The sequence below is a fragment of the Psammomys obesus genome, unplaced genomic scaffold (assembly GCF_907164565.1).
Source record: "Psammomys obesus unplaced genomic scaffold, mPsaObe1.curated_primary_1811, whole genome shotgun sequence".
NCBI classification, from domain to species: domain Eukaryota; kingdom Metazoa; phylum Chordata; class Mammalia; order Rodentia; family Muridae; genus Psammomys; species Psammomys obesus.
Window position 1 is genome coordinate 52,397 of NW_026595449.1, and position 16,075 is coordinate 68,471.

The 16,075-nt window shown below is 39.9% G+C and overlaps 1 protein-coding gene across 2 annotated transcripts; it reads right to left on the reverse strand.

Annotated features, from left to right (window-relative positions):
• Positions 1-2,019: 2,019 nt before the first annotated feature.
• On the reverse strand, positions 2,020-13,284 carry LOC129685752 (ATP synthase subunit gamma, mitochondrial; the record flags this gene model as incomplete). Of its 2 annotated transcripts, XM_055619254.1 has the most annotated exon segments (9): positions 2,020-2,153; positions 2,788-2,824; positions 5,355-5,451; positions 5,820-5,975; positions 7,958-8,022; positions 8,112-8,255; positions 8,711-8,915; positions 12,415-12,546; positions 13,250-13,284. In XM_055619254.1, coding segments are annotated over 8 exon segments (841 nt in total), but the record flags the coding sequence as incomplete, so codon positions are not given.
• Positions 13,285-16,075: the final 2,791 nt, after the last annotated feature.

A 16,075-nucleotide genomic window follows, 5' to 3' on the forward strand; every position in this document is an offset into this window, starting at 1 on the left:
AGCTGCCAGGTAAAACAGGGCCAAGTTACTAAGCATCTTTTTAAAGAATTGTACAAACAAAAATGAACAGGTACCTAACATGGCCCAGAGGGCCCAAGATATTTACCTACCATATGGCCCTTTATGAAAGTTGCCAAGCCTTTGGAACAGAACTAGACACTATGCAGATAAAACAAGTTGAATCATTAATATTTAAAATTAATGTTTTAAGGAATTAGAAGAATGCTCAGGAGAGAAATGAATACAGTATAAGATTTACTGCATTCTGAGCATATACAAAGACGGGAAAATGTACAAAGGGGGAGAATATATAAAGAAAGGGGGGATTGCAAAATCAATGTAAGAAATAGCTTCTAGAAAGCAGACAGGTGGCAGGAAGGAGGAATGCATCAATACAGTGGGGGGGGGGGGGAGAGAATCCTGTCCTCTACAATAGGTCTTTTTCCTCGCTTCCCCAGCTGGATCTTAGTGTTCAATGCAGCGCACATAACCAGGGGTCATCATTCAAACCATCGTTCACAATCATCAGGATAGAAACTTAGAGTATCGAGGGCGTGAGACTGTGTGTTCCCCTGCACTAAACATGCAGCTTTCAGAAGAAAAATGCCACTGATGAAATGGCTTCGAGACTTAGGCATTTGGCAGCCAGAAGACAAATGCCTACAAAATTAATTAGGGCAACCAATACTTAATCATAACTGGGGAAAGAAACTGCTAAATGTGTGTGCTACTAAAATAGAAGTTACAGGAAATGAGGCCTTGTTCAGGAAGTCCCAGGAATCTCCAAGGTGCTAGGCACTACAGAGCACTGTAGAAACAGAAGAACTCACACCTGAAACTACTGAGGGCTGTTAGTATAGGTCGTCACATAACCGCAGCCTGCCTTTAACTGTAAGGGTCCTATTGCCATACCAAAATGTCTGGGATTTTCTGCTTGTTTAAAATGAGGCACTTAAGGCCACTATAGAAATCAGTATAAAGGTTCCTCAAAACAACAACAAAAAACAGAAGTATACCATATGGTCCAGCTATACAGCACTCCTGGCTGTACAACCTAAGGGGTGGAACTGGAATAAGTAAACGCAGAAAGACAGCACATTTTCCTCTCATGAATCCGGTTTTAGTTTCAAATATGTATTTGTATACACACACACACAGGCCATGAAAGTAAAAGAGGGACTGAGTGGAGTAGGAAGTCTCATGGGGGGAAGAAACAGAGTAATGGGAGAGACAGCTGTGTATGATGAGAACAGGAGCTTTTCGGGGGGAGTGGAGTAGAGCACTAGGGACTGAACAAAAGCAAGGTGCAGTGATACTTGTATGAAAACCTCAGTGAAATTGTTTTGTGCACTAAATAAAAACAGAGAACCCATGCAAAAACTCTTCGCAAGAACTACTAAGAAATAAGTGCATAAGCTTGAAGTTCTTCAAATACTTTGTTTTCCCAACAGCTAAATTATCAAGCCAACATAGTACATGGACTAACTTTAGGCATTCAAATTTTATGGCACAAGTATGCAGGTTCTCTAGGACACCAAGAATACTGATCAGATCCCTAGAGCTGGAGTTACTGGGCACCAAATTCAGGTTCCTTGGAAGAGCAGAAAGCATTCTTAATATTAAGCTATCTCCCTAGCCCTTCAGATCTTAACGGTCATCTATATGAAACATACCTGCCTTCTCAATGCATGTAAATGTTATTTTAAAGCTATTGAAACTATATATGTGTCTGAAACTTTACAGCGTTTTTGTGAGAAACAGTAAGTTGGCCCACTAGCATTCTAATTGCAATTTCCCAGAGGTCTCTGAAACTGCAGAGGAAGAGCAGCCTAGGAAACCGGCCTGCAGGTATTACTGCCTTGGTCCCAGAGCTCTAGGCTACTGAAAGTTGGCAGAAAACTGTAACTCAGATCTTCTAGACTTACCTTCGCTGAAGAGTTTCAGCAGCACAACATTACTATTTTTAACCGATTGGTACTTTTTCCTTTTGAAAACCACAAATATTAATAATGAGACTGATTTTCTCAGTGTAAGTTGTTTATTGTAAGATAATTTACAAACATCTTGCTGTCTTTGAACTGAGCAGACCAAGTTTCTTTTGACAAAGACAGCAATCAGTTAAAATCAGCTTGCTGTGGGTTTCCCTTCTTTACCTGAAAAACAGTATAGAACAAATGGGAGTCAAACAAGATTCCTTGTGGAAAATAAGGAAGAACACATTCTTAAATGGGGTACACAGAACTGCACTTATACAGTAAGATGCAGTTGTTCTCCAATTCTGGTCTACGGAACTCTCTGGGATTTATGAGGGCAAACTGGTTTCATAATAATGCTATTTCATCCTCATTCCCACTCAAATAAATGACTGTTTCTCCAGAGGCTATGCAAAACACCACAAAACAAAGAGGAGTCCCTCTTATAAACCAGACATTAGGAGTTCTAGACCATAAGGTTTGAGAATCACTGCTCTCACTAACCTACGCTTAAGTACTCTACAATAATTCAAGTTCTCTAAGCCTAACGTTATTTTCTTATAGCCACGCTGTCTAAAACACATTCAATGTACAATAACACTGTAAAAGGCTCACTAACAGCACCCACACTTAGTTCCTTCCGCCTCATCTGGTACTGGCCCAGCCACACCCACAAGTTGGCTGCACTAGAACTACCCCTGTCAAGTAATTTCATTACTGCTAACTTGTAATGCTGACTAGAAACTGCTAACTTTGGCAATAGCTGGCTAGGTGTCTTAGCTGAAGGCTTAGGGGAAGACTGTGTGAACTTTACCTCTTGTCTGAGGATGCAACTTGATTTTCATTAATCCCTGGTTATTATATTAGAAGGGAAAAGAGCACAAAACAGGCAGGTTAAAAGCAATCCATGCTAGTTAACTACAGGGCATTTCTTTGCATGTTACCCTGAGCATACAGTGTAAACGGATAAAATCTTTAAAAACAACAGTGATATAAAATGTCAGATTCCAACGTAGTCAGAGGTAGCAAAAAAACATTCATACAAATAGGCAAGACAACATATAATTTTCCAAATTTAAAAGATAATATACATTGAAGACATTTTAAGCTGACAATGTAAATACGATTTATCCATGCTTTTCATTTTATCACTTAAATAGACAATGTTTGTATTAAATTTTGAACCACAATACCTGATAGGTTACAGAGCATGCAAATTCATTCAAACAAGTAATTCACTGTTGAGACTGCACAAGATGGGATTTAAATTATCGAGAAAGTGAAAATACATTTTCAATTAAGATTGCTTTTTCTAAATTCTCAGCTTAATGTCCCAATCTTCATTTTCCTTGATTTTGCTAGTTTTCAAGACTGGGATTCTCTGTATAGCCTTAGCTGTCCTGGACTTGCTTTGTAGACCAGGCTGACCTTGATCACACAGAGATCCACCTGCCTCTGCCCCCTCAAGAGCTGGGATTACAGGCATGTACTACCATGCCCAGCTTGGTTTCTCACCTTCTTAAAGAAGAAGAAAAAAAAAGCCTCACCTTCAACTGTGAAGAATTTAAATCCTCACAGTTCATATCCCCTTTTCAGAAGCAAGAAAGAACTGTGTTCCCTGAATCATACTGTTCTCAGACTTTGAGAAGTCAGTTCTTTCCCCCAAGCCATGCCATACTTAACATTCAAAAATGTCAGCTTAGCATTTGGCAAAAAGTCAAAATGACTTAATCCTAGTATTACTCTGTCATTGGAGACAAAATCCCTGGAGTCAAGATAGAGTACATTAACCATGTTTATAAATTGAGCATAAAGATGCTATATTCTGTGATACTAATAAGGGAATGATGACCAGCCTGGGAGATGGGTCAGTCCCAACAAAGCTATGTTCAGAAACCAAAACAGTTGAGGAACACGATGCTCAGGATGGCAAGGCTGACAAAGTCAAGTTGCAACTTCTATCATATGCCACTGGCTCAATCATTTCTCAGACTCCACCCCTCCAAGGCTTAAGGAGGACAGTGATCAATACAAAGTCAATCCCTGATAAAATGGCACAAGTGCTAAGACAAAGTGAAGGCAAATACTAAAATATACCTCACTCAAACGACAAAGGTTAGTTTTCTGGAAGGATTCCTCTAGTGTCAGATGAAGAAAGAATGGAGCAATCAGAAGAAATGAACTGAGCCCAAGCAAAACCCCGTGTACCTCCTTGGAGGTGAGAAACAACATGTGTTTAAAGATCAAAGTAGCTGAGGGCCAAGCAAGTAAATAACTGTACAGGATTCTATTGGAAAAAGTGCTAATAGCCGGAAATACAGGATCATACACAACACACTAGACTATTTTTTACAGGACAATTTTGTGAAAAGCCTTAAGGAAGTATTTTAGGCCTTGTGGGCTATACTGTCCTTTTATAACCCTTTACAACATGGCCCTGGACCACAGTTTTCCCACCTCATAATTCTGCATTGCCTTCTTTAATTCCTGTCTCCTCTGTCAAGATAGTGGATTCTCTGAAAACAAAGACTGCCTATAGTACATCTGGTGGGTCTGGCACCTACAAATTCCAGCTATTGCCAGGCCAGGCTATGACCTCAGCTCCTGAGGAGATGCAGAGAGAAGGTAGCTTGAGACTAAGAGTTTGAGACCAGCTTGGGCAACATACTAGACCCCCCATCTCTAGCCAACCACAGCAAACCCTCTTATACTTTAGGAGATGACCATAATCTGTAGTAAGTGGTGTGAAAAAAGATTAAAAAAAAAAAAGAGTAACGAGAGATTTGGAAGGTAAAATTCAGAGAACTTGGTGACCAGTCAGGAGGAGGTTAAGATTCAGTGAGCCAAAGGCAACACACTCCACACTATCACAAGTGCCTTGTGCCTGGCGAACTGCACACAATTCATGTCCAGTTTAATTTCCTAACAATCTGGAAATTTTCTGGAGGAAAGCAGTATGCTATTTTATGGTACCAATTTAGGACATTTGATAATTTAAAATTCCCATCACTCAGTAATTAATAGGATTATTTAAGACCAGACCTAAAACCAGTCCAGTAACTCAGAAAGTTTGGCTTATAAAGACAGACTTTCCAAATTGATACTGAACTATTCATAGCTCTGTTCCTAATACTTTAGGAAAGTCAAAGCTGCACACATACTTATCTCTCAAGATAGGATATTCAACTTGAATGTTTCAGCTCAGACAATCGGAATATACAAGGGACCCCCCCCCCTTCCACCCAGATTTGATGAACGGACACAAGATGCTGCAACAAGTCTTTCTGGTTTTCACAAAACAGAAAACTCATGCAAACAGAGGCTCACTAAACCACGTGCAGAGCTAACAAAACCTTCAAGGCACCCAACTATATTACTTACAGAGCAGCAGCCCCAGAGATGATTTCAATCAACTCCTTTGTGATGACAGCCTGGCGGGTACGGTTGAACGTCAATGTCAATTTGTCAATCATTTCAGCTGTAAACAAAAGGGATAGACAACAAAATAAAAAACTAGGAAAGAGTAATTTCTGCTTAACTGAAGAGCCCCTGCTGCATTTTGGATCCCCAAACTGGCCTCTCGGCCCAGTAAGAATTTATCAAGTTATTTTTTTACCTTTCCCACAAGCTACTTTCACAGTCTTTGCAAATTCTCTACTTATCAAGTAAGATGGACACCTCAACAAGACAAAATATTGTTATCATTTTTGGTGCTCCTCTGAGCAACATTCACAACCCCGCTTCAGCAGAGACACAGTTGGGCTCTAGGTGTTCCTGAAGCTCTGTCTAATCCCATGTTTCCAGGTACAGGCTAACAATGTGCTGTAGCATAGTATCAAGGCTTACAAGCGTTCTTGCTGGCGTTGTCCATGGCTGTCATCCTGGCACTCTGCTCACTGGTGGTGGACTCTTTCAGGGAGTAGTAGATGATGTTGGCCAGATTATATTCCTGGTAATTCTGCAGCACATCACTATCAATGTCATCATAAATACTCATGCTCTCTGTTCAAAATAAAACAAAACAAAACAAAACAGAAGTTTCGTTGTAGAATATAGATGAAGACCTAAGAACTTTTATAATTATAGAAATCAGCTTGAGTTAAATGAGTCTATTCTAATAATATTTTCTATTTCCATAAGAGATTATCAGCAAAATATGTGTCAGTAGGTATTTAGCATTTTACTTCAGAGTTAATGTTAATGTTAAGGAGCTGGCATTAGAATAAACACTAAACCAGGTGGTAGCAGCACACATCTTTAATTCTAGCAATCAGGAGGCAGAGGCAGGTAGATTTCTTTAGTTCAAGGCCAGCCTGGTCTACTGAGTGGGTGCCAGGACAGCCAATGCTATTATAGAGAAACACTGTCTCAGAAAAAAAACAAAACAAAACCCCAAATATCAAAATTAACATATTATAATATTTGTTATAATATCTTTACTAGTTATCTTAGAAATAACTCTTCTTTGTATTTATTACATTTCATCTTTTCCGGTTTACATTTGTTTACTTTCTTTTGGGGGGTTCTGTATAATTATTGTTTTTTTTCCTTTTAGACTTTGGGTCTTGCTGAGTATTATAATATTATATTGATAATAGTAATAAATAAAATAAGCACCTAATTTCAGTTATGAGGTTGGGGATTCAACTCAATGGTAGAACATTTGCCTACCAAGTGCAAGGAGCTTGGTTCAGTCCTCAGCTATGGGTACAGAGTGTAGGGTGTTGGGTTTCACCATTATAATGCCTTCTAAAGAGTAACGAGCCAAGCATTTGTCACATATATAGCACTCTATAGTATTTTTTCAATTATAAAAAAGGACTGAATCTAATAGTGTTAAAAAAATTCACTCCAATCATTAGTTATTAAAGAAATATGAATGTCAATCCGACAGTGAGAGAAAAGGACTTCCTAACATGAGGACTAGAAGAGCTAGAAACTGACATGAATTTTGGATTAATGTAGACATTTACCAGAACATTCCAAATTAATTCATAAGTGCTGAAATAGTACTGTGTTACAACAAATCTCAGATGGTATTGACTTTAACTTCTATTTTGCACATTATTGAAAAACAAAAAACCCACAGTGGGTGTCACACACAGGAAGCAGAAGCAGGGACTGTGCATTTGGAGTCCAGCCTGGGAACACCCAAACTCTAAAAGGAAAAAAGAAAAACAACAAATATACAAAACCCCCACCCAAAAGAAACAAATGTAAAATTCAAAAGATGAAATATAATAAATATGAGTTAGAGTTATTTCTAAGATGTGTTACAGAATAAAGATGACTATCTAACAATACGATGACAGGTTCAATCGGTCACAAATGAGTTTTGAGCATTTTTAAATCTCTAACCTAGATATCTGATGGCACAGTAGTTGCTGGCAAACAGCATAAAGCCAACTTTTACCAAAGCTTTTCATCATCAAAAACAGGAGTATGCTTAATGATATTTGCTCAATAAATCAAAGAGTGGATCTGCTGGTGTCTACAACTTGATTAAGGGTCCTGGAAAGCACTACTGGTGCTGCTGCCTTTTCTTTCCTTCCCTCCTCCTTTCTCTCTCTCTTTCTATTTTTATCTTATGTGTATGAGTGTTTTGCACACTTGCCTGATGTCCACAGGGCCAGAAGAGGGTTAGAAGTAAAATGAAAGTCAATTGTGAGCTGGCAAGTGGATGTTGGGAAGGAAGCCCACATCCTTTGCAAGAGTAGCAGGTGCTCTTAACCACTGAGCTGTCTCCCCAGTCCCTGTCCAGTGATTCTTTCAACAGCCTAATACAAGGGAGGCAGTGTACACTTACGATCCTAACTACCTGGGAGGCTGAGCAGGAAGATGAAAATCTGAGACAAGCCTGGGCTACAGACTAACTCCATTTCAGACTTTAAGAGCAACAAAACAACCCCAAAAGCACCAGCTTTCCTTAGTGTAGAGGTCTCCTGACCCAACGCGTGTGACATTGCCATGTGAAAGCAGCTTACCAGCAGAGGCAATGGTATTCAGAGAGAAGATGGGTTTTTCTTCTGTCTTGTAAGAGATAACAGACCTGAAATGACAGACATCAGTGAATAGCAAAATAATTTCTAAACTAAGCAGACATTCACATGAAAGAGCTTGAATTCTAAATGTTCTTACTTGAACCGATTAAAAATGATAGAGCCTTCATCAAATTCATATCCAGAATTTAGCAATTCAAGGGCAATGACTGACGCATCTCCAAAAGTAGGAGGCTTCCGTCCCACATCTTTGAACGACACCAAAAACTGGTCAGAGTGAGTCCTGGAGATCACAAAAAAATAGTTAACGAGATAGCGTTGAAAGAAAATAGAAAGGAGTTGGCAAGGGCCAGGTTTTTGTGGGGATGTGGGTGGTGGACTGTCTGAGTCTACACACCATGACTACTCCTTTAAGGGCACCTGCAAAGAACTAAGGACAAGCCAGGCCTTTCTATTTATATTCCTTCTGTCCAATCTGAATGGCTACTGTTCCTTTTTAACATTTCCAGGCTGTGACAACTCTAAGGATTCCTTTCTTAGCTTAATGCCAATAACTCTTGCAATTTTCCTTGTATTACACCGACGGTATCAAGAAGTGTACAAACATGCACAGGCACAATGTAAAAAGCAACACACAGGATACACACTCCAATATATCATGAAAAAAACCTCTCTATCACAGAGACTTCCATTCATCCATGTTTCCCACTCTTCTCAACATGACACCATCTCACTTACCTAAAAAGTATGCCCCTGATTTTTTCACCAACTCCAACAATCATAACTTCTTTTCCAGCAGCTGTGAGGGTAGCCACCTCATTCTTCATCTGTTTAGCCACTGAGGAATGAATAGCACCACAAAGTCCTCGATCTGAGGACACACCAATAAGGAGGTGTTTCTTCTTATCTTCAGGTCCCTTAATATCAGCCTTCTCATATAGAGCTAAAAACAAAACAGGAAGAGTATTGAAATAAAATTTATAGGAAATGTAGCGATAATCTCTAATTTCAACTGTGCACTTTCCTTAAGTGGCTCCTGAGGAGTATAATCAGGGGCATTTGTATACTGCTATGTACAACCAGGAAAGACAGCACCAAGGTAGACAGCTTTTTAAAATACTGTCTAAAATGCCTAGATACAACCAAAAGAAGCACAGATCACAAAGTACCTGCTTAACTAAGCACTGGATTTCTATATAGTAGTAAGCAAGTATTTATCGAGCCTCTCATGTAATGTGTACTTCATCAAGCTCTTGTTCTACAAAATTTGCTGATATAGAAGTTATGGGTGCAAATATATTTTTGGAATTACTTTACCAACTTTTCTGGTCTGGTTTTCCAAGAGGTAGAAGCAAAGAAGAAAATTAAGCAGGATTTAAAATACGTAGATCGTACTAGATGAGTTACCTGAGACAGAAAACAAGAAGTTGAGGGGCTGAAAAGCCAGGCCCAGGGGTGGCTTTTACTAGCTGGCTGCTGCCAGGGCTGCAGGTTCATCTTCACAGCCACCATATTCACTCACCTTAAGAAAACCATTTCTGTTTTCACTATAGAGCAGGAATCTCACGTTTTTATACCTAAGTGTCCCCTCCCCGAGCTTAAATAAAGAACACGAAAGACTGAGCAACAGGCACCAATCCTAACCTACTATCATCTTCACTTTCAAAATCCAGAGAGTGTGAAGATCACATACACCTCTTTTAGATTTCATTACAGCATAGTATAAACGCCTGTCCAATTTTGAGATATTTAAATGAATGTCCATTTACTGTCTGGAAGTGAGGATGCTTCAGCTTAATCACCTCAGAAGCTGCCAGGAGCATCTGTTCTAACTGCTCCATCACAGATACCCATGAGATGTCTTGGGCCAGGAGGAAAGAACTGTGTGTTAGAGACATGGAGGAAGTATTCCTTATATTTACTCTTATTAGCAAGAAACAACCAGTTAAGTGACTCCCCTCTTCATAGAAAGAAGATAAAAATTTGAAAAGAACTCCTTTCTTTCTGAGTATTAACTTTGTTTCAATTCTGATTGAGCAAACTAGTAAAGAAATGAAGTGCTTAAATGTGTATAGGGCCAGAGGTGTAGCTCAAGCACTACGAGACTATAGTATGAGGCCCTGGGTTCCATCCTACAAAGATGAAATTGTTCAGTGAAAGCCTACCTCAAGAATACGGTAGAGATTTGACTGAAGAAAACATCTGACATCCACCTCTGGCTTCTACATATACACAGTATACATACACTTATGTGTATGTGACAGACCTTGATGGCAGGGTGATAAGAGTCCTAGAAGACAGCATGAGCCCTGTTTGTACAGTCCAAGATACTACTGTAAAATATTGGCCCAGGATTCATAATGCCTTAGTTCTTCAATCAAAAGCCAGTCCTAAGAAGAAACAGGGACCCTGAGCAATCTCAAAGGCGTTAGGTACAAGGTCATCAAAGAAACTGTAACTGGATCTTGCTGGGACTGGCTTGTGACCATCAGAACACCCTTTATACTTAAATGTCCTTTAAACTGGAGGAAGATTGCTCTTGTCACATCAGACATTGAGGCACAGGCTGGAGAGATGGCTCAGTGGTAAACAGCACTTGGTGCTCTCGCAGCAAACCTGAGTTTGGTTCCCAGACCCCACGGCATCAGGCAGCTCACAACCACCTATAACTCCAGTTCCAGGGGATCTGACACCCTCTTCTAGCCTCTGTTGTCACTTTACACAGACACAAAATTAAAAATCATAAAAGCAGAGCATCCCCCATACAGATGCCTTAATAAAAAAGGTTATTGTTTACAGTGTTTTTTATATCCTCATTGTGGATGTTTCTAGATGATTATGAGAGAAATATCCAAAAGAAGGGAAGGTATTTCTCTTTGGAAGAGTTTCCTTCACCCTCCTTTAATAACTCTATCTTGGCTCTTATCTCTGTAATATGCTACCCACCTAAGAAACATTTCTTTAAATCCACAATGGAAAAGCCACTGTTATACTGCCTCATGGGCAGCCTACTTCAATCTCTAATAAACTGCTCTTTATATTTTCTGTCTCTTCACTGAATTCTTTTCCTTCAAGATGAAGAAAACCAAGAACCCTATAACATAATGACAGGAGAAATAAAGTACAGGAAGTGATATGAAAAGATACCACTGGGGATAAGATGGCTTGAGAGGCCTGTAGACAAGTGGAAACCTGCATAAAGCAAACAAAGGAATGAAACAGCAGCAGTGTGGGCAGGGAGATGGAGCAGGAACAGAGCAGTGTAAAGGCTTGAGGGCCACTGACAACTGCATTCTAGTGAAGAGCCCTACAGGAGGCACAGAATGAAGACAGCCACAGGTAATTACTGCAGCCCTGGTGAAAACACTAGAAGAGAGCAGAAGTAAGGCACCAGCTAGAAGGCTGGAAAGACCGAGCAACAGGCGCCAATCGTAACATACTACCATCTTCACTTTCAAATTTGAAAACTTTTCACAGTAAGTTAAGAATCCTTTGACATTGACTTCATTTAGTGCAAGACAGCATGATAATGCAAAAATCTGGATGATGTAATTAGAGTTAGGATGGGAAACGTCCTACCGCTTAATTTTGCTTATCTCTAGGCAAATTAATAACCAAATCAGTACAAAATCATATAAACACAAAGTCCAAGTTCTTAAAAATGCCATGCCAATTTCCTCTATAGAAAAAGGAATCAAGAACAGATTACATAAAGTTACAATTGAGTCCCTATTGCCCTGTCTGCTTTCACACTCCTTATCCCCACCCTGCTGTCCTAACAGCATACAAGGTTATTGACAGGAAGAATACCATTTCCCAGTCTTTCAGAGAGTAGTGTAATAACCTAGTTTAGGCTGTTAATTTTAAAGTTAACAGTTATGGACAGTGCTAATACACAGGCTTTGTGGCAAAATATACAGAGGGCTCTTGTTCACTCATGCAACCCTAAGCAAGTCCCCAGACTCTGGTGTATGTACTAAAATTACATGTACATGTAAATCACATACATGAAAACATAAGCACATGTAAAGTGCCCAGGAAAGGAACCTAGTTTGGTTTCTACTGATACAACAATACAACAGGGACTCAAATCAACTTGGGGAGGAAAGATTTTATTTTATTTTATACTTCCAAGCAACAGTTTGGCTCACCTCAGGGAGCCAACACACGGACCTGGAGGTAAGAACTGAAACAAGCCACGGGGGATCATTGCTTACTGGCTTTCTCTGCTTACTTTATACAGTTCAGGTCTTCCTGCCCAGGGATGGCCTACATCAATTAGCAGTCAAGATACCACACAATATGCCCACAGGCCAATCTCACGGAGCGAATTTCTCAGTTGGGATTCCTTCTTCCCACATATATCTAAGTTTTGACAAAACTACCTAGCATAGATCACTATGAGCACATCATCTCTGCAAGCCACACTCTTCCTGACTCACCCAAGGAGCCTGTTCCATACACCCGAGCTGGCTTCAGCTCCCGCTCAGCCCGGGCATACTTCGCAGCTGCCACCATCTTCATAGACTTGGTAATTTTCTGGATGTTTTTGATGGACTTCAGTCTCCTGGTAACTAAAAAAATTAAGTGTCATGTTAGACAAAGGAGGCACAGTACAATTTCATCTGTGAATTCAGAGGTCTTAAGTGCCAAGCTGAATAATTAGCACTTAGCCCAGAGACAAGCAGCTGAAACTAAACTAATTTAAATGTGCCAACTAGTCCCAGCCAAGGAGCAAGACTGGCTCCTTACACATAGAAATGAACATTACATACACATACAGTATTAATTGGACAAAAACGACCTTACCTACTTAATTCATACCAATATTTTTAGTTGCTTTATACAAACACACTGAAGGAGTATAGATTTTCTGGTTACATCATCATTATTATGCAGATAAAGACCAACACTCTTTTATGTTATCTCATACGGGCTTTCAAAAAGATCTAATGCATACAATGTAAACTAATTTGTCAACTCTGAAAACGATACAATGGGCCAACAAAGCATATATTATGCATATTTACTATATATGTACATATTTACTGTTATTTGTGTGGGCACACATGGGTGAGTACCACAGTGTGCATATAGAGATCAGGGGACAACTTGTAGGAGTTGGTTCTCTTTCCACTGAGGTCTTAAGTGTGATCGCTAGAATCTTTTATCTGCTAAGCCATGTTGCCTGCCCAACTGGTATGTTTTAAAAATTATTTCTATTTGTCAAAATTTAGTTTGTCTTATTTTGCATACGGAGAGAAACAACATACTTACTATCTTTTAGAGTTGCCATGTTTCGAACTTGGATCCTGAGGATAAAGAGTTAAAAATACTTCAGTTCTTTTGTTCTAAAGTAGCTTTGCTACACAAGAATCACCAGTTAATGCTTACCTTACTACATTATACAAATTATCAAATACAGGACTTTGTGAATAGAAACGTTTACGCATTTGCATTCCAGTACTAATACCAAGCCCTAAAACAATGACATCATGATGGCTCCCACCAACACCGGGATTTCCACTTCCACACCTCTGCTTACTACATTTCCAAGTCAATAAAGTCTTTCCCATTGATAACCTGTCTAATTACACTTAAAATTCAGAACTGAAATGCAACCCGACTCCTATTGTACAATTAAAATTCTCAAGCCAAGCCAGGAACAGTGCTGCATGTCTTTAATCTCAGCACTTGGGAGGGAGAGGCAGGTGTAGTTCTGTGAGTTCAAGGCCAGCCTGGTCTACAAAGCAAGCTACAGGACAGCCAAGGCTGCACAGAGAAATCCTGTCTTAAAAAACAAAACCAAACCAACATTAACAATAATTATATGTGACCACAAGTTTGTTAGCACATTTATTTTAATTTGGAGATTGAGGACAATTTTTATTATTTCAATAAACATTTCCTAAATAGTTTTTACATTTTGGGTTAGTGAATAGATCATGTTCTCTGAGCATTATTTTGGGCAAAATCCAACATATCTCAATCCTAGGCGGAAACATAGCATATTATTAAATTACCACTCATAGCCTGGCATGGTGGTGTATACCTTTAATCCTAGCAAGGCAGAGGCAGGTAGATCTACCTGAGTTGGAGGCCAGCCTGGTCTACAAAGCAAGTTCTAGGACACCTAGGGCTACACAGAGAAACCTTGTCTCAAAAAACCAAAAAGGAAAAACAAAATTCTAATATTTGGATTCATACACATTATTAATATTGGGAATCAAAGCTACACTAAAACAACAACAAAACACCCAGTCAGTAAGTTTGTGCAGAGAGGACCCAAGGAAGGCAACCGAATACAGTTCTGAGGGACAATGTTTAGGGAGCAATAAAAGATAGTCATGGGGAAATGAGGGCCAGAGGCTGTGTTGAAATATTAAATGTTAATATCTTTAATAATTTTTCTTATAGACAAGGCCTAGGAGTTTTAAACACACAAATATATACCTGCATGTGCACATAAAACATGAAAACGGATGGTTACTTAGAGCAAGAGAGGTGATAAACAGTGAATAAGATAAAAGGCATGGAATGCCACCATGAAACCCACTCTTGGCACACTACCTAAAACCATCTCTGAAAACTTCCAATAATTAACTTAAAGAGTTGCCTCCAAAGCTGGGTGTGGTGACTCACACTTTTAATCCTAGTGTTCAGGGAGGTAGAAGCAGGTGGCCCTCTGTGAGTTTGAGGCCAGCCTGGCCCAGGACAGCCAAAGCTACACAGAGAAACCTTGTTTTTAAAAACCAAGAGTTTTTAAACCAAGCCATCAGCATTCTGAGAGGTGCAGACTGGCATGTTCCTGGCATGTTTGTTTGTCCATATTGATAGACCACTCACAATAAAGCCTTCTTGTTTCCATTAAAGTATTTTCTCTCTTTTAAATATTAACTTCTGCCCTCATGGGAGTGGGCAGAGAACCATAAAGCAAAGCTATAAACTACATGGATCCCTCCTCAACCTACACCTAGAATTTGTTCCAGAGTTGACTTTTTGGAGCTTCTATTAGCATATATTAAATATACACAATAATAGTTCTCACTATGACATTACATAGATGTATGTAATATGTTTTGATCACTGTAAGCCTACATTATCCTCTCGTTCCCTTTACCTACTCCCTCTTCCCAGTCTTCCTTCTACTCCATGTCTTTTATCCCTACCCCTGTTTTTGTGAACAAATGAGTTTAAGTAGGGTTCTTTAAAAGAGTAGGAGTGAGAGGCTATTTACAGTGTCAAGGGCAACTTACCAGTGCCGTCACCACTGGGGGAAAACAAACAAACAAACATATTTCTTCCTCCCTCAGCAACTCTTAACTGTCTACAGATCCTCAGGAAGGGGCAGGGTCTGTGAGCCCCTACCAGCTGACAACTATTACGTGCCAATAAAGTCTCACCCAAGCACCTCTCCCCTCCAGAAGAATGTTGAAGGACTCAATCTTGGGTAGGTTATCACAGCTCCCATACAAAGAGTGCCACAGCCATGCCACGATGGATTCTATACATTTTCTATCCCTCAGGGATGATCCCTGAGCTTTGGAAGGAGTGACTCTAATGTCCCACTTAGGGCTGAGCATTCCATAGCCCTGTCTTCTCAGCACTCTAAGCAGCTGTGAATCTCAGCTGTTAGCTCTGACCATGGCTGGCAGCAGCACTCATCTACAGGAATAAATCCAAGTATTTAGGAGGTGGCCTGGCAGCCACACCATATCCACTTAGCAAGACAGTAGCAGCAGCTTTCCTACTAAAGCTTAGGACCAGGTTTACGGTACGGGAGGTGAATCCCCTGGCACAGAAGAAGCCTTGAATTCAGTCAGAAAGTAGGTGGCTAAGGAAGAGATGTTTATAAGCCCAAAAATTAGATTTCAGATGGCAATCCCCAGCATGAAATGAGGACAGGATGGACTCTGGCATGTGGTATAGGCAAAGCAAATAGGAGACAACACATGAGCACATGCTTAGAGAAAGGGCAGCAGGAAGGCTGACCCCTGGGGCTCTAAGTAAGGATCTAAGTGGACTCTATGATCATAACCAACACAGAAGAGCAGGTAAGCTCCCTGGAGGAACTGATTTTGAGTAAGATATAGCCAGAAAGAG